We start from the raw sequence: 20000 nt of genomic DNA, 5'->3' as shown, positions 1-20000 counted from the left end.
GTACAGATCAATGTTGCTGCATGGCAGCCATCCAAGTCAAATGTATACCTCCATCGTTTGCTTTGGCAGGGAGCCAACACTTTGTTCATTTTTTTTTTTTCTTTTTTAAAGAAAAATAAAATGAATGTACTTGGTATAAGCTGAGTGACACCGGAGGTATAGGAAGGGCTGGACTGGCCATATAGGACGTACCGGGCATATCCCCGGTGGGCCGCTTTAGCTATTGACAAATAGCAGATCTACAAGCTCATAGTGCGGCACCGAGTGCCGCGATATGGACTTGTAGGTCTGCTATTTTTGAAAAATCGTGAAAATGTAGTGCAAAGCTTTGAATATATTCTGTCAGAGCCAACGTTTTTAACTGAAATGGTTGCTTCTGCGGAGGGTCCCTGGAACGACACATTTTGAGATGGGGGGTCGGAGGCCAAATACATATCATTTTTGGCGTCCTTGACATGAAATAGTTTGAGCACCACTGACATAGAAACATATAGGGTTTTGTCATGATTTAGAAGACATTTGTAGAATCGAGCTCAGGTCTAAATGGGTTAAAAAAAGAAAGGCATGCAGGCAGGCCACCAGGAAAGGTCCGGGCGTGCTGCCAGTCTGTCAGTGCCATCATGATCATTTCACTGTACCTGTATCAGTGAGTGACAAATAATCCCTCTTCTATCTTGAATCCTTTTGCCAGCATCATTCTTGTGAGAGCAACAAAGGGTTGTGTAGTTGTCTACTTGTCTGTTGGTTTGTATCATGTTGTTCTCTAAAAGGAATTAGGTGGAATTAGGGCTTGTTTGTTTGTGTGTACCTCGATGGAGCAGGCGGTATAGTTTCTGCTATCTGCAGATCCGCTGGTTGTGGTGTGCTGGTCTGGGCCAAATTTGCGCGAAAATGCCCAGGCCGAATTTTTGTCCCAGTCCAGCCCTGGGTATACGTAGGTACAGGGGGGGCTGCCTTTGCCTCTCTCTGTTTTCCCATTCAGTCCCCTAGACAGACATGCAGACAGCGTGGCCTCTCCGGAACTGAACCAACGGCTGCTCTTATCCCATTCAGGACGGGTAGGGGGAAACCCCTTTTGGTGTTTTTTATGCAATTATGTTGTACTTGAAGCTATTGAAAAGAAATAGCAGATCTACAAGCTCGTAGTGTCGCGCTATGAGCTTGTAGATCCTTGGAGATCCTTTGGAGTGGTGCAACTCTCCTCTCCCCTGGAGTGGTTGAACTCAGTTCACACGGGTGTGATTTTCTTTTAAATCTTGAAAATGTGGCGCAGATCTTTGAATATATATTATTTCAGAGCGAATGTTTTTAACTAAAATCTTTGCTTCTGTGGAAGGTGCGGTCCGAGGAACAACATATTTTCAGATGGGGGTCGGCGGCCAGATACAGATAATTCCGGGGGTCCTTGATGTGAGGCCGATTCTAAGAATCGGCCTCAGGTCTAAATGGGTTATTGCAGAGAGAAGAGGATACAGGCCCCGGTCTAAATGTGTAATGAGCACTGCATGCGGTCTCGGCTCTCACCGTGGCAACCCAAAGCCTGCTCTATCTCAACCACAGTCACGGCATTCTGCACGGGTGGAGAAAAAAAAAGTACTCCATTTTTCTACTTACACTAAAGTAAAAGTATCAATACTTGTACAATGTATAGAGAACTATACTCCGACCGTTACAAGTTAAAAGTCCGGAATTCTAAATTCACCAGCAGCCCATTATGCTGAAATGAGATCTCTGTCATACAATGACATGTCTTCTGCTGAACATATAGCCCATCTATAGCATGCAGCTCGCACATTGCTGCAACATGTGAGTGAGCTCGCACAGGAGCCCCAAATTGACACGGGTGCAGTACTTAGTTTAGACAGTTTTTGGTTTAGACTAGTCATTGATTAGACCAGTCATTAGTCCTACATCAGATCTACAACCTATCTCAAACCCTCACCCTAAACCTAACCTCCCACGGGGCAGCACACCTAAACCTAACCTTAACACATGTCTAACCAATGACTAGTCTAAACTAAGTATGCACCCCAATTGACACCAATTATCCCCGCGCACCCCCATTTGAAAAGATATGCCAGAGACCCCCAGTTTGACATGCATATTAATCTACAGACAGACCCCAATTTCATGGCATTTCTATCTCTGGAACCCCCAATTTATATTGTAAAATCTATGTTAATTTAACTGAGTGTACACATGGGCCCGTTACACTCTCAGAGTTACAGACTCATAAGGGTCCATTTGGTTACAAACTATCATTTAGCTGGGAGTGGGTACCCCCTGGAACTCCCTCAAGGACCCCTGGGGGTCCCCAGACCCCACTTTGGGAACCACTAGCAGTAGACAGTCAGAGCATTATTAACACAGAGATCCATCGTGCAACTAAACACAGTTGTGCGAGTAAAGTACGATGTCCAAAAAGACACAAAGTCAAAGCAAATCAACTACACGGTGGGGATTTGAATGTGTACTGATGCTCGATGCATAGATGACAATATACATTGTTGTTTTCGTCGACTAATGCTACGACGGAAAATGTTCGTCGACTACCTTTTTCACAGACGAAAACTAAATGGAAACTAAATGAAAACTAAGCTATGATGACTAAAACTATAGACAAAGAACTCGACAATTTCTTCAAGAAATAAAAAGACTAAAATGTTAGGAAGGGACTAGTGGACAAGAGAGCCAATATGACTCATTTTACACTTCGTTGCATGCTGAAAGATCAGCAAGTGTAAAATCAGCCATTACTAAAATCAAATTGTGCTGCCAAAAAAAAACACTGCTTCACAGTAAGTGCAAAATAGACATAAGTACAACATATAGTGCTGTCTTAATTGTAAGCGCTTGTCTTGAACCCTAACATCCTTATTCTCTGGGAAGTATTCGCAGAGCATTGATTAAGCTCCCTAACGTCTCACAACAACAACGCACATCGCTGTGAGCTTGTAGATCAGCTATTTGTTGGCGAAGAGATTCCGTAGGAGAACCGAGAGGACCACCAAGCACAGAGACAACTCAAGGTCACACTCACTCCAGAGGGCCACATTGCACATTACTGTCATATAGCAAAAATAGCTGATTTACAAGCTCAAAAGACGTTTTGATCAGCTATCAGCTATTTTTGCTATATTTTAATTCAAACCCTGAATTATTTTTTTGTTATTTTTTAATTGAATTACAGAAACGTTACATTTTTATTTAATTTCAAATGCCTTTCAAATGCCTTTAATTATAGTCATGTTAAGTTCATGAACCAAGTACAAATACACCAAACGGACTTCAAAAAGGAAGTGAAACAACCTTTTAATACTACTCATTAAGCTACTAGACTGACGTAATTAAAGCATGTTTCGGAATTGTAACAGCTGAAATCAATAATACCAGTACAACAAATCAGTATTCTAACCTGAGGGCCTCATTAAGTGAAGGTGCACGGGGGTGCATGTGGGCCCCGGGGCCGCCAGTTGCCCATGTATGATTTATATACTCTCAGAGTCAGAGTTATGGGGTTCTTTGAAATCAAACAAACTCACTCCAGTATTAATAGTCCAGTCCAGTGTGAGGACACGAGTATACGTTCCTCCTGCTGACAGCTGGAGTGAGGCTACAGTGAGGCTATAAGGCTATACTACAGTCAAGAGCTGCTGGCCAGGAATCCACCCCCCTCGCCCCCGGGGTGTTTCATTCAGTCTGATCTAAGTCTTCCTGAGCAACAAGACGACTGAAGCCACAGAGCCACATGGCCACTATAAATTAATGGAGAGCAGAAGAGACGATGAATGGAAATGGACCGACAGCCATAGGCGCGCGCGCACAGGTGGAACCGTGCCAGGAGTGGCGGCGTCGTGGTCTGACTCATGGTTGAGACTGGGGGGACGGAGAGAGACAGGAACGTGGTGCACAGTGGCGTGCACAGATAGACATTAGGTGGTGCTAGAGCACCCTTTTGGCAATGTGCCCTTTGGGGGGAAAATAACTGTTTTTTTTCCTTATTTTGTACAGTGTACTAGTACAGTATGTGGAACACGGCGATCAAATTGATCAATTCTTGATAAAAAGTTCTAATATATTATCTATAAATCTCACACTATTAAGGCAACCGGACGGTTTCACGCGCTGCACAAGGTGCCCTTTTTTTTTCACTTGAGCACCTGCCCCCTCTAAATGTCTGTGCATGCCAGTGGTGGTGGTGCACACATAGACATCAAAGGGGGCGCTTCGAACCCCTGATCCTTTTACCCGTCTGTAAAACAACTGCCCTCTCTCCAGACCACGAATGCAGCATTTACTATTGGCAGCATTCAGGAGAATAGCTTTTTTTTTTCAGAAGTCTTCTGAACGAACTTGGAACGCACCGTTTTTGCGTTGAACACAATTTGCGTATAGAAATCCATGTCGTATACACACCCCCATCTCCAGTAGATAAAGAGTGCTGGGTTGCGCCCCGCAAAAAAAAATTGCTGATCTACAACGACGCGTTGTGAGCTTTTATCTGCTATTTTTGTCCAAAAGTGCCCTCTTACGAGATTTCAGCCCCTGCCTCTCTTAACACTCTCTGCACGTCCCTGGAGAGAGAGAGACATTGTCAGTTAAACTAGGGGTCTCGCCATGGCAACCCCCCCCCCCCCCCCTCGCCTCCCCCCCCCCCCCCATGTGCGACTATACTATTCCGAGATGGCTGAGGGAGCGAGCTAGGAGGAGGAGGAATTAAAAGTTGGGACATTCCTATACCCACTTGTCCTCCTCCTCATGTCACAAAGGAGGAGAAAGGAAGAAAAAAAAAAGGAACCGGACCGGCCCGGACCCAGCAGGAGCCACCACAAAAATCTCCAGTGATGCCGCCGCGCAGGCAAGGCAGACCTCGTATTTTTTCATGTTAAGTGAAGGGAATTTGACCGAAGGAAGCCTTTCGTATAGCACGAAAGGGGGGGGGGGTTATTTTTTCCCCCTTCAAACTACGTCCGAGCCAGAACATTCTGGTCGCGAGGATAATGGAGAACGGAGAAGAGAACTAAATACTGAACAAACTAGAGCGAGAGACAGAGAGAGAGAGAGAGAGAGAGGAGAGAGAGAGAGAGAGAGAGAGAGAGAGGAGAGAGAGATAGAGAGAGAGAGAGAGAGACAGAGAGAGAGAGAGAGAGAGAGACAGAGAGAGAGAGAGAGAGATTGAAAAGGAGAGAACAAACGAGAGGAAGTGAGAAAGGAGCTCGCTCTCCGGTTTTGAGACGAGAAGAAAAGAGAGCTAATTGTGAACCAGCGGGTGATCCTAAAACAGTCTAGCAATGGCGTTGGAACACCTGAAGAGACAGCCTCTTTTTGACCCCGAATAGGAATCCATATTAAGACATACACACTACGAAAGGACATTTGGTTAATTATACGATTCACAAAGGTCCCAGTTAGTTTGAGTTGATCTGTATTAAAGTGGGCCTCAATTTGACTTCAGACTCAGTTGCGCTCACCAGACGCCCTGGGCTAAACACTCGGATGACAGAAATAGCCAGAAATAGCCAAGCTCACAGTGCATCATGATGTGATGCAGTGGTTCCCAAAGGACCCCAAAATGTTAATGCTAATGAATGTCAGGACAATCATTAGCCCGCTAACCCCCATTTGTAAAGGTATGCCAGGGACCCACCATAAGAGAATATTTCTACGGCTCTAGCAGTGATTCTCGACACGTTTAATTTCAAAGACCCCCAGTTTGACATGCATATTAGTCTACGGACCCCCATTTTAATGGCATTTATATCTCTGGGACCCCCAATTTTATTGTAAAATCAATGTCAATTTAACTCTGGAACCAAATGGACTGTACACTCTCAGAATTTGTACACTGTCAGAGTTACAGACCCATAAGGGAACCATTTTGGTTCCAAACTATATCATTTAGCTGAGGACCCTCTGGTACTCCCTCAAGGACACCTGGGGTATATATCAGATTCAAAAGTTTTCTTTCAAAAATGGCACGCTCCAAAATAGCCATTGTTGAAAGACGTTAGATCCCTTTTTAAGATTGCTGGAACGAAAACCAGCTATAATTCTGGGGGTTTCCAGAGCTGGATTGGAGGAGAACCACAGCTCTAGTTCAATATGCCAGACTGGTTTTCTGTTTTTGGTTTGTGTACAGTTACAGTATATATGTACAAGATCCAAGAGGGATCCAAACATTATCCCATTTTGTGGCGGGAACCAGTGTTGGTGTATTAAGCATTACGTTATACTTTAGCTATTGAAAAATAGCAGATCTACAAGCTCAGAGCTTGTAGGTCTGGGGGGGGGTCCCTGGAGGAACAACATATTTCCAGATGGGGGTCGGCGGCCAAATGCATACATTTTTGGGGGTCCTTGACATGAAAATGTATGAGAACGACTGACATTAGAAACATGAGGTTTTTCAAGAAAACTATCAGGATTTAGAATACATTTGTCAGCTCTAAATGGGGTATAATCGAAATAAAAGGTCGTATGGAGCAAGAGTTAAGAGCCCTCTGAACTTGTTGCACATCCACCTGTTTTTTGGTGGATGTGCGTAACGTTTATCACGCACGCCACGCACGTAGGCATGCACGCACACAGGCACACACACACACACACGCACGTGCCCGCACACACACACACGCGCACACACAAACACACACACACACACACACACACACACACACACACGTATCCATGGCGACTCACAAAGGCCTCATGACTAATGACTCAGCTGGGAGAATTTAGCATGACACGGTGTGGAATCCTGGGACAGTGATGAGATGACCTCATTCCCCCCCGGCCCCCCCGTGCCCGCATCAACAATGAGCACTATAGCGATAGGGATATTGGAGGGGCGGGAATGGGAGCACAGGAGAGGAGCCTCATGTCACAACAACACACTGCATAGTGATACTATACTGTACACGGTATACATTCTCAGTGCTAATTAACCCAGTTAGACCTGAGGGCCGATTCTACAAAATGCCTTCTAAATGATAACAGTTTTTTTTTCCTGTGTCGACGGCGCTCAACCTTTTTCGTGTCAAGGACCCCCAAAGATTTGTGTAATTGGCCGCCCTGCACCCGCATCTGACAATAATGTTGTTCCAGGGACCCAGGGCAAAGATTTGAGTTACAACCCTTTGCGCTGAAAGAATATATATTCAAAGATTTGTACCACATTTTCACGATTTTTCAAAGATAGCAGATCTACGAGCTTGTGTAGCGCGGCACTTGGTGTCGCGTATATGAGCATTAAAACACCAAAAGGGGGGGCATGGTGGCACAGTTGGTAGTGCTGTCGCCTCACAGCTAGAAGGTCCTGGGTTCGATTCCCGCTCGGGGCACTGTGGGTGCTGGCGGCGTGTTTCCTCCTCCGCGTCATCAGTGCCCATACCCGAAGGCGGGGTTGGCGAAAGGGCCTTTCTGTGTGGAGTTTGCATGTTCTCCCCGTGTCCCCTAGGGTAGGTACCCTCACAAAAACATGCAGTAATCCTGGTCTCTAAACTGCCTCCCCCTGGCCAGCCGGGGCGCCTGATGGAGGGGAAAGGAACTGGTTGGAATAACGTGTTCCTTCCACGCGCTACGTCCAACCAGGGAAACTCTCCCCTGTCAGGTGTAAAGGAGCAACTTGGACACTCAAGCATGAAGGAAGCATGAGTTAAGTCCGTTGCTCTCCCCAGGTTGGCGGAGGGTGTGTAGAGCCCAGGATCACAGTAGATGATTGACACAGGGGTGAAAAATGGGTTACAAAATCGTGGGATAAAAAATATAAAAAAAAAAAAACACCAAAAGGGGTTCCCATCCTGAACGGATTCAAGTGTAAAAGTGGTCCATGAAAGGGGTCCCATATGCATGCAAAATTAGATGACACTTTTCTGTCAGCACGCTGTATCAGCATAACGTAAATAATTTCAAAATTTAAAAGAAAAAAAGGAATGCATCAATTACCCGACAAAATATTTTAACCTGGGACTCAAAAGTTGATTTTGGTTGTTGCCGAGCAATTTTACGCTCTCAAGAGTTAAATTATTGTTAAACATCTGCATTACTTCATTTAGAAGAAGTCTACACAAATAGAGAATGTAGAAGAATTGTTATTTTGATCAACGTTTTGCCAAAAGCACAGACACAATCTTATCCGGCAAACAAAATATTCTTTAGTTTTTGAGGTCTGAGAGGCTAAAATGTCATCAAATGGTGGTCCGTGGCTCAAATGGGTGAATAAATAATGTGCCTTTTGGTATTAAATGCGTTGAAAACCCCCTGTCAAAGCACACAGACGCACCACCTCCTCCAGCGCTGGCTGCAGTTACAGAGCACTGCAGACGCAATGAACCCAACAGCTGCGCTAGCATTGGCTCCTGTTCAAAACATCTATCTCTGACTATACTCTGACCTCTGACAAGGCTCGCTACAAACTAGTTTTACGTCACTCCTCCTGAATGGCAAAGCTGACTGCGGGGAGTTGGAACTTGGACGTCCACATTTCCACCGCCGCTGCACAAAGAACCTCTTAGTATAGCCAACATGCTGTCACCATAGTGACGAAAACTGGCAACAGGCAAAATGTTAACGAATGCATCTATAGAGCACCGAAGTCTGACGTCAATATCGGTAGAGGGCTCAAACACAGGTTCGTCTACTTTTTATTTGCATTGTAATCCCCATATAAGGACTGTGACTGTAAAAAAAATAAACAAATCATCCAGGCCGCTTCACTCATATGGATATGAAGAATCAACTGGCTGAGAGAAAAAACGCTATTGTCACTGCTTCTGAATTAGTTACATTTTCGCTAGAAACAGACTGTATCATATATGAGTGACTGACCGTTGCAAACGATATAGAGACACCTCCCTGACAATAACGCTATGAGACAGCTTGTTTATTTTTGGACCACAATGCTTATAGTAGATATTACTGACATTGTCGGGGATGACATCGCCGTGGAATAAACCTTGTTTTGACCAGAAATGCCATCTGGGACAAGGAATAGGAGATACAGGCCATTGAAAGAAACATATATAATGGGTTTGTATGCGCACACCGATTGTGATAAAACCAGCTAGCAACCCAAAGCTAGTGTGAGTAGCATTACGACTTGATCAATCAAAAGCACTATAAAAGACCAATTGTCGTAAAATCTACGGCATTGTCGTTGAGTGTAGCATTTATTAACTGACGTAGATCAACGCCAATTGCATTTTATGTGTTAAATCAGGACACAGCTTTCACGGCCCTCGAATATGATCGAAGACTAATGCTCCGATGTCAATATGGTCAATTAAAAATCTGTCCATCCATCCATCCATAGGCACATTGCTGTCCAGAGGGAAAAGGGCAGGTGCTCTAGCACCACCTAGTGTCTATCTGTGCACGCCACTGCGTCTACCTTTCTATGTCTATGGCTTTGACTCGGGGATCCCATGGTGTTCCCTTCCCTCCCCAGCATAATTCCGAGGCTCCACCAGGTCAGGCCATAGACATGCCTGAAAAAACATTCCTGTAGAGCCTGTAGAGACGGAAGCCCGGGAGGCATCCTTAATACTATAGATGCCTGCAGAACCACCGCAAATTAATCCTTTCTACGCTTTCTACTATTCTCACCGTATCCCAAAATGAAGATGCCTGCAGCCAACACTGACTGAACAAACCATTTCTGCCGCTTGGATCCGCAGTCTCATTCTTTCGGTCAATTAAACAGCCATAGAGAAACGTCTAAAAGTTTTATAGCTTCCTCGGTAGAGGCAAACCAGAAATAGACACGCACACACGCACGCACACATGCAAACACACACACGCACGCACGCGCGCGCGCACACACACACACACACACACACACACACACACACACACACACACACACACACACACACACACACACACACACACATGTGGCGGAGTAAAATCTAAGATAAATGCACACTGGCCTATACTAGGCGGTGGAAAGTAAAGTCTGGAAAACATTCAAGAGAGGCAGAAAGTGGAGAAACGTCAGTCAGAACAAATCTGTTCTACAAAACAGGTTCTTCCCACGGCACAAAATGTGCACGCACGCACGCACGCATGCATGCACACACAGATAAAACACTGATAGGTCTAAAAATGAAGAGCCTGCTTATCACACAGGCTCTCCTTTAACTGGGAACACCGTTCCCGTGGCAACTATACAGCCTCCAGAGTTTGCCTTGCACGTCTGCGTTTGATGTTTGAACAGCAAGGTCTCATTTAGCTCCTTATAGTCATACAAAAAGGTGATGAAAATAAATGGCTGATCTCACAACTGACCGGATCTCAGAGTGACCGGAAACCCACGGGCTCCCCCAGCGTTATATTATCAAAGTGTCCTTGAGCAAGACTCTGAACATTGCCTTGTCACTGTGTGCCTCACAGTGTGCCATGTGTGTCTGTGAATGTGTGTCTGTTCCATGGACCCCCTCAGAAGCAAGGATTTGAGTTAAAAACGTTTGCTCTGAAATAATATACATTCAAAGATTTGCGCCACATTTTCACGATTAAAAAAAAAATAGCAGGTCTAGTGCCGCGCTACGAGCTTGTAGATCTGCTATTTTTCAATAGCTAAAGTATAACATAATGCATAAAACACCAAAAGGAGTGAATTTAATCCACAATCTCTGTAAAGCGCCTTGGATATAAAGGCGCTATATACATTTTATTATATAAAAGTTTGTGTGCTTACGTAGCAGAGCTGATATTTTCAGCATTGGGATTGGGATTGTTGTTGTTTTAAGGCACTTCAACAATGTACTTCTTGATTCTTTTTTTCTTTTTGCTGTTTTCAGTTCTGCAACCCAGCTGAACTGAATTGAACTGATTGAATTAGGGTCCTTCCATCGGCATGATTGGAAGGACCCTAATTAAATCAGTTCCATTGGTTTGTTTTCTTCTATTTGTTCCTCCTGTGTGTGTGTGTGTGTGTGTGTGTGTGTGTGTGTGTGTGCGCTCTCTCTCTCTCTCTCAAACCCGCTGTCGCACGGCCTCGCTCGGATCCAACAAGGCGGCCTCTCGCCGCTAATATGCTCCGACAGGGGTTGTTGTCAGTGAACAAAACGAGATTTGTTCGGCGCGGTTCAAAAGTCCGTCTCCGCAGGTCACCGCCGCCGTCGTCCACAACATGACCCCATTGAACGTGAGTTGTCTGAGGGCAAGAGGCCGGGCCACACCACCGCTCAGACATAATCGGTGATGTCACTTCCACCGTGACCTACTGACCTTTCGCCCACACTTCTCACGCCTCCCGTGCGTGGCGTGCGCACTAATCTCCTGAAATATGCATGTAGAAAGAAACCCCACGCCGGCCTATAGGCCTAGAAAGCGAGCTAAACAACCCCTGCCGGGAAGAGACCGAAACACCAAGCAAACGCACACTCGGCACAAAACCAATCCTCAACTTGCTGCCTCGTCCGCAGTGTAAATATACTGTCGATTTTCTCGACAAATAAAAACTAGACTAAAATGTTAGGAAGGGGCACTTGGTTGCATGCTGAAAATAGCAGATCTACAAGCTCAGAACGCGTCGCTCTGCGACGAGTTGTGAGCTTGTAGATCTGCGACGGCATCAAGGCCTGCCAAAACACATTTTAGTCGACTAAATCACCTGTAGATTTAGTCGACTAAAATCGTATTTAGTCAACTGAAACTAGACCAAACACTTAAACATTCCAGGTGACTAAAATGTGAGTAGAGCTAAATGAAATCGTTTCAAGAGACTATGACTAAAACTAAAATAGAAATAGTCCTGCCGAAAAACAACACTGCACCGAAACCCTCTGAACGCCCTCCGTGATTGATCATATTTGACAGCTATTGAGCAAGCGGCGTACACAATGCTCAACGGCACGCTGGAGACAATCATAACATGTCAATTAAAATGTCCAGGAAAGTGCAGCAGAGTTCAGCCAGGTTCAGACCAAAGATTCACGCTTTAAGCCTGATTTATACTTGGTCAGACGACAATGGTGCGTGCCAAAATATTTTTTATCCCACAATTTTGTAACCCATTTTTCACCCCTGTGTCAATTATCTATTGTGATCCTGGGCTCTACAGACCCTCCGCCAACCTGGGGAGAGCAACGGACTTGAACTCATGCTTCCTTCATGCCTGGGTGTCCAAGTTGCTACTTTACACCTGACAGGGGGGAGTTTCCCTGGTTGGACGTAGCGAGTTGAAGGAACACGTTATTCCAACCAGTTCCTTTCCCCTCCATCAGGCGCTAGTCGTTAGAATTCTGATGCTAGATAAACCCATGGCAGGCTTGTTTCCATTCCATGCCAACTTGGAAAATCAACAATGGTCACTGAAGACTGAAGAGGGGGAGGAATCACACAAAGTAGGGTGATACAGATGGGAAGCACCCTATGATCCGACGGACCATTGCTCCGAAGGAGCATTGGTCCGAGGTGCGCTGGGGGTCGGGAGAGGGTGGGTGGTTAGGTTTAGGTGTCTGCCCCGGGGGAGGTTAGGGTTAGGGTGAGGGTTTGAGGTAGGTTGTCAATCGGACCAATGGACCGTCGGCATATTGACACGGACCCGATACAGATGACATCACGCGTACGACCAAATCAGTTGAGAGCAATTTCCAAAGCCCCTATATGATGATAAAGCCTAATTGTTCAAATGGTGTATTTGTGGGGATAGAAAACACACTAAGGGAGCGCAAAAAAACCAAAACATTTAGAAAATGTTGTAGGCCCTTTAAGCATGAGGGCGTCACTGCAGATACAAAGGCCAGCGGTCTAACCTTAGACGGCACTTGCATTAAGTTGCTCTAAAGCGCATGAGGCGATTTCACTCCTCCTTCCGAGTAGGAACAGAGTGCATTCTGGGATGGATTGGGCCCAAACACATGAACGCGCTGCCGTTGACTATCATTGCACGCGTTCCCGTGCGTTTACGTATGAAACAGCGTTCACGTGTCATCAATGCACAATGATAGTCAACGGACCAGCGCCTTCATGTGTTTGGGCCCACGCATGCAATACCAAATTCGGCCACTATGTCCATTTCGCCTCAGGGTTTCCTCCGGGTGCCGTCTCTATTCATATATACTCTAAGGGTCTAACTGAGCCCTTAGCGGTGAGCTGTGCTGTAACGCGAGGAGAATGTGCTGACGGATGTCTCACCTTGGAGCATGCAGCGGTACGCTGCCTCAGAGATGGCGTAGATGTGCGGAGGCATCTCGTGCCTCTTCTTGCCTCGGTACATCTCGATGATGTTCTCAGAGTAGATGGGCAGGTTCTTGTAGGGGTTGATCACCACGCAGAACAGCCCAGAGTACGTCTGTGTATAGCGGAGACACGAAGCAGCGTTACTGACGACAGGCACACAGCGTCACCTACAAGTGTTCAACTACCTTTTGTCCTGCACTGGCAAAAACGAAATGAAAACTAAGCTGTGATGACCAAAACCAAGACTAAATAATATTGACAATTTCGTCAACAAATAAAAACTAGACTAGATGTTAGGAAATGAGTTGACAAGAGATCCAGTATACGTCATTTACACATTGCATGCTGAAAAAAGCCAATCTACAAGCTCACAACGTGCGTAGATCTGCTATTTTCAGCAAGTGTAAAATCAGTAATTACGTCGGCATTGAGGCCGGCCAAAATACATTTCAGTCGACTAAAAATCGAATATATTTAGTCGATTAAAACTAGGCTAACACTAAAACATTCCAGGTGACTAAAACGAGACTAAAACTAAATTAAAACTATTCAAGAGACTACGACTAAAACCAAAATTTGCTGTGAAAATCAACACTGGTCAGTGGTCACCATCATTTGTATCGTTTGTGTACCGCGTGTGTATATGTTTGATTGGTTTTGTGATGTTTTTTTCATTTTGTTTATGCTGCAATACCAGAATTAATTAATTTGCCTTTATTTTATATTTTTTATAGAGGGACAGACAGTAGGCTGACAGGAAATGGGGAGAGAGATGGGGGAGTGACATGCAGTAACGGCCGTCGGGATCGGGAGTCGAACCCGCGGCACAAGGGTTACCAGCCAAGGGGCCTGGACTGTTGAGCCACGGCCCAGGCCCACAATATAAAAAATCCTGATTATTTTAATTGCCAATATGAAGTGCACTGAATTAAAAAAAAATTGATCTGAGCACTTTTCAACAGATTCACGAGAGTCCTGTAAATCCACCGTCCACAGAGAAAACTAGAAAAAGTGCCCTTCTGGGCACAGGTCTCCACCAGGAGGACAGGGGTGTGTGTGATGTTTGGCAAAATGTTTAGGAGTAATATAAACATGTTTTTTTGTTTGTTTGTTTCTTGCAACAATTGTCTTCATTTTGTTGAGGAAATGCAGAGCCAGATCACTCATAGCATCTCTGAGGATAGAATTCTGGATGAGCAGGACATGTGCAGCATTTTGTACAAAACGGGCTACTCTACTCCTGAAAACTTTGGAAGGCAATCTTAGCTAATCAGTGTAGAATCTGTGAAATCCAACAGGCTCGTCTTGATCTCGGTCTTGACATGACATGAAGTGTGAGATTTGGATTAAATCTGTGCGACTAACATAAACAATGTGTTTTGCAGAAATCGGCCTCATGGTGGCACTCTAACCGGCAGAGGTGGAGGGATGCAGGGAAAATGTTTTTCCATGGCCTCTAGGGAGTGCGCATACATAAGTTGTATACAGAACGATGCAGTTATAGGTAAAACAGGAAATGGCCTGTTATAGCGCCACCGTGAGGCTGATTTGGGAAATAAATAGTGGCATGTCGTCCTCGGCCTAGTGGAAATGTGCGTGTATAATTTCATGGAAATTGGACACTGTGTTTGTGATTTGTTGCATTTTGTTCGAAACGGACCAATCATGTGAGCTTCTTAGCCAATCAGGATGGAAGATGGGAAATTGTGCAGATCTGTGTTGATCACATGACTATGGAGATAGTGTATACCGAATTGTGTGACGTATGGATAAAATGTGTACGAGTTACCTACAGAAATGTGTTTTGCCTAAATCGCTCTCATGGTGGCGCTATAACAGGCCGTTGAGGAATATTTGGGGCAGAGGTTCGTCGTTGGCATCCAGGGAGTGTGTGTGCAAAGTTTGGCATGGATCGGGCCAACGGTGCCGGAGATTAGCTGATAACGGATGGACAGAATGACGGAAGGACGGAAGGAATGACACACACACACACACACACACACGGACGGAGTGCAAAACATACTCGGACGGAGTGCAAAACATACTCTCTCCCCATGCCTTCGGCCTGGTGGAGACAATGATACTATAGCTCACATACTGTATATATTCTCGCTATAGCCAGAACTACTAGAAGTGAAATGGTACAAATAACTGAGCTGGACAGCTGTATATCAGGGCATGGTCTTCCATCTAGATGTAGCCAACACAGAATGTGGCAGACATACAGTATATTCAAAGTCAGGGACTTATATAGCAGATCTACAAGTGCGGTCACAATGCGTCGCAACGCGTTGAGAGCTTGTAGAGCAGCTATTTTCGGGGCACAAACCCAGCACTCTTTAGCTAGTGGAGATGCAGGTGAAACGACATGGATTTCTAAACACATTTGTTCAACGCAAAATGCTACGTTCCAAATTCAGGAGACTTCGGAGAAAAAGCAATTCTCCGACCTGAATGCTGCCTTCCGAAATGGCATGGAAAGGAGTGGCATTTGTGTTTCTTTCACCATGTAGTAAATGCTGCATTCGTGGTCTGGAAAGGGCAGTAGTTTTACAGACGGGTAAAAGGGCAGGGGCTGAAGTCCCCTTTCATGTCTATGTGTGCACGTCCCTGCTCAAAGTGTCCCAGCACAATGTGTTAAGTTGAAACAACCTACACTACAGTCTATACAAGAACGTTTGAAATCCATCATTATCTAGCCCTGGCTCCTAATTACCCCAGTCTGCATTCTGTCTGGGCAGCAGGACCTGTCATTACACACAATTCTGGACCTCATGTAACCGTAGTGGTGGAAAAAGTCATGTGGTGGAAAAAGTACTCAATTGTTTTACTTAAGTAAAAGTACCAATACTGCAATTTAGAACTACAATTTGTTACAAGTAAAAGTACGGAATTGAAAATGTACTTGAGTAAATGTACAAAAGTATCAGCATCAAAATGTACTTAGGGACAGGTCGAAATTTTAATAGGGATACCCCTGGAGGAAATGTATGTGCCCTGATATAAAATACCATCACCCTCCCTGTGAATGAAAATAAAAATCGAGTCCCCTCCCTAGGTGATTAAACAAAAAGGAATCACCCTCCCCTATTAATTAACATCTCATTCACCTCATTATTATTTATTCCTAACTTTAATCTGGTAGCATTTTTAATAATTATGTGAGAAAATAAAGTGACTGTCAACCGTGAGGTTCAAACTCACGCCAACACAGACAATGGTCTCATGGTCTAACGCCTAACACAGCAAGCTATGCAAGCTAATCAAAATTTGGGGTTGTAGTTTGTATTTGATTGTGCGGCTCACTCAAAATAGCGCTGCTCGTGACAGACGCTACCTGAACGACGGCAGCGATCACAACACTTTAGCTTTTACTTTTACTACGGACATTTGTCCTAACGCTGTTGTGAGACGCCATAACGATACTCGTTTGTTGTTGTTCTCTGACTAGTTTATAATCTCTAGACGAGTGTGTTCCGGTTATTTCACGCGAGCGTCACTGATTGGCCAAATTCTGCACACGCCTACTATCTGGAAAGGCCAAGCACAATGATTGACACATAGGGGGAACAATGCAAACCGGTCCTGTTGGGAAGAACCAAGTGAAAGCAACAGAGGGGTATCGTTGACCAAAGTTGTACTTTAATTCAGAAGAGCTGTAGTATTACAAAGCCCGGACTAATTTTATTTTCAAAATTGGATCACCCTCCCTTGGACTCGAAGTAAAATTAGCTCACCCTCCCTCTGACTAAAATTAAAAAGACATGGCCCTCCCCTATTTTCCTCCAGGGCCCCCATTAAAAAAATTCGACTGGTCCCTTAAAGTACTAAAAGTAAAAGTGCTCATATTGCAGAATGTCCCATTTCACAAGTTCAAAATATGTACAAAATCTATTGATTTTCAAATTGCCAAAATGTATAGCTTTGAAGTGGTTAATGTATGTTTTCTAATCAAAATTAAAATCGCCAAAGTAACTAGTAACTAAAGTTTTCAAATAATTGTATAGTGGAGTAAAAGTAAAAATGTCACCAGTTTCAATTGAAACGGGCCTCCACCCTCAGGGGGGCCTCCGAGCTACGACAGACATCCAACATGTACGTGTCCCTGGATGAACGTCATTCACCACCCTTGGCCCTCTCTCTCTCTCACTCGGTGCCTATTGCTCTCTCCCATGATGTTAAAGTTACACCTATTTCCTGTTACTAACCTGGGTATGTGCAGCATTGGGAGGTGAATGTGAGACACTTTATTGTGAAGGCACGACAGGATGAGGAGAGGTGTTGTCGCTGCCTGTAATTGTCGAGAGTAATGGCTGATGCGAGCGTTATTGAAGAGTCAAAACTACGTATGTGTCAATATGCCTGTGTCAACAGAATAATTATGTCATAGGTGTATATATGGACATGAAACGGGCCTCCAGATTCCTAAGGCCGCCCCAGAATAAATGTTGGACTTAGACTGTTATTCGTCTATATAGTACTCTTTGTTTACTAATCCTGACCACATCTATAGTAAAGAATAACTGGCACGCTCATTTTACCCATAATTGCCCAGCCCTATACACAAAGCTGTAAACTCCACAGTAATATAATTAAGGACTTGAACAGCCAAAAAGCCATGGGCCAAATGCATCTAAAATGGCATTATGAAAAGTGAATAAAGAAAAAGATAGATAACGTTGTAAAATAATCACGATGCAGAAAACTGTACACAGCATAGACGTTCTCCTTGCTTTCGGAGTGACGATGTCACATTTGGATCTGACTGGTTACACAGTGTGTAATGTGTGTGTGTGTGTGTGTGTGTGCGTGTGTGCGTGCGTGACCGTCCGCATGTGTGGCGGTGTTGTTTTTGACAGCAAATTCCTATTTCAGTTTATACTTTTAATTTAGTTTTAGTTGTGGTTGAAATGTATTTCGGCGGGCCTTGATGCGATCGAAATGACTGTTTTTACACTTGCTGCAAATAGGCGATCTGCTATTTTCAGCATGCAACCAAGAGTAAAATGACTTGCACTGGATCTCTTGTCCACTAGTCCCGTCCTAACATTTTTTAGTCTATAGTTTTTATTTGTAAATGAAATTGTCAGTATATTTAGTCTCAGTTTCAGTCATCATAGCTTAGTTTTAATTTTGTTTCCATTTAGTTTTTGGTGGCTTTTTTTTCGTCTTCGTTTTAGTCGACGAAAACAACACTGATGTGTGGCATATGAATGCTTCCCAGCTACGTATGTGGGCTGAATCCATCCGGCTGAAAGGGCCTTGTGGAATGAGAGAGAGAGAGAGAGAGAGAGAGAGAGAGAGAGAGAGAGGCCCTGGTGGGGCATGCCATGGTCTCTCTCTCATTCTACAGATGCTGTATAGGGAGGTGGGGGGGGGGGGGTTGGCATTCTCACTGCAGTGGATACAGTGAGGGCCGGGTGTCTCCGCTTACCACCACGACACCATGACATTCATCACTAGCATGTTACATTAGGCACACACATGCATGGACCCACACATACTGTAGCCTACACAGTACACACACGCCTCAATCTTGTACGCCCTATATACAGTAAATGGTAAATAAATGTAAATGGTGCTAGCTTGACATGACACCTGAATGTTCCATTTCGTTTATCCAGATTTTTTTGTATGGCCGTGGCTAGCGATTCAGGGCTGGAGCCAGGCAAATATAGATCGAGCACCGAAGTCCTGACGTCACTGTCAGTAGAGGGCGTCAATCCACAGGTTTGTGTACTTTTTATTTGCATTGTAATCTCCAAAGGGGGATTTTAGATCGCCTCCTAAGAACTGTGTTTGAAAAATAAACCGATCACCCCGGCCTTTTCACTCATATGGATATGAAGCATCGACTGAAGGTGGAAATGTACAAATATACCCAAAGGGTAACAAAATAAGCGTTAGAAACAAGTTAAACAACCCAAACAACCCAGAGACTACATTTCCGGGTAGGTGGGTGGCTGCATCTGCCCCGTCGCACAACAGAAACTGAATGTTAATCACGTTTATTTTTATTTTATTGATATTTAATGTTTCGTGGTTAGTACGAGTCGAGTCACCAGCAACTGTGTTTTTCAAACACAGTTCTTATATGAAGCGACCTAAAATCGCCCTATGGAGATTTCACTGCAAAATACATGAACCTGTGTATTGGCGCCCTCTACTGAAAGTGATGTCAGCCTTCGGTGCTCTATAGAGCGCCGCAGTCCCCGCCCCCTTTCAGAAAAGCGAGTGGCCCAGGAAGTGAAAGCCCCATGCATTCTGCCATCGGCACTTTTAATATAATTTATTTAAAGACGGTTACGCCGCGGACAAAGCCAATTCGGATCGTGACGAATCATGACAATGAACACAATATTTTGGGACGATCAAATCATTAGAAAGAAGAAAAGACAACACTATTTGTTTTATTTTTCGTCTTATAAATTATTTGATCGGCCAAAAATATTGTGTTCATTGTCATGATTCGTCACGATCCGAATTGGCTTTGTCCGCGGCGTAACCGTCTTTAAATAAATTATATTAAAAGTGCCGATGGCAGAATGCATGGGGCTTTCACTTCCTGGGCCACTCGCTTTCTGAAAGGGGGCGGGGACTGCGGCGCTCTATAGTGCACTTATATAGCGCCTTTTATCCAAAGCGCTTTACATACATTGTGCATTAATTATATTCACACACACATTCACACACCGATGGTGGAGGAAACCATGCAAGGCACCAACCTGCTCATCGGGAGCAATATAGGGGTTCATCAGAGTCTTGCTCAAGGACACTCGGACAGTAACTCTGGGGGAGCCCACAGGGATCGAACTGGG

The 20000-nt window shown here is 44.6% G+C and overlaps 1 protein-coding gene across 2 annotated transcripts in view; it reads right to left on the bottom strand.

The window, feature by feature from the left end:
* The window catches only part of LOC308324606 (myosin-10-like), a 158440-nt gene that overhangs the window by 111216 nt on the left and 27224 nt on the right, over positions 1–20000 (bottom strand). For both annotated transcript variants that reach the window (XM_080776736.1, XM_080776735.1), the window contains exon 3: positions 13138–13294. In XM_080776736.1, the coding sequence (XP_080632862.1) occupies positions 13138–13294 (157 nt within the window). The remainder of the gene's footprint in view (positions 1–13137; positions 13295–20000) is intronic.

Source organism: Protomyctophum bolini (assembly GCF_963924005.1).
Source record: "Protomyctophum bolini genome assembly, chromosome: 11".
Taxonomy (NCBI): Eukaryota; Metazoa; Chordata; class Actinopteri; order Myctophiformes; family Myctophidae; genus Protomyctophum; species Protomyctophum bolini.
The sequence above is the reverse complement of the archived record's forward strand: the minus strand, read 5'-3'. Positions and strand labels throughout refer to the sequence as shown.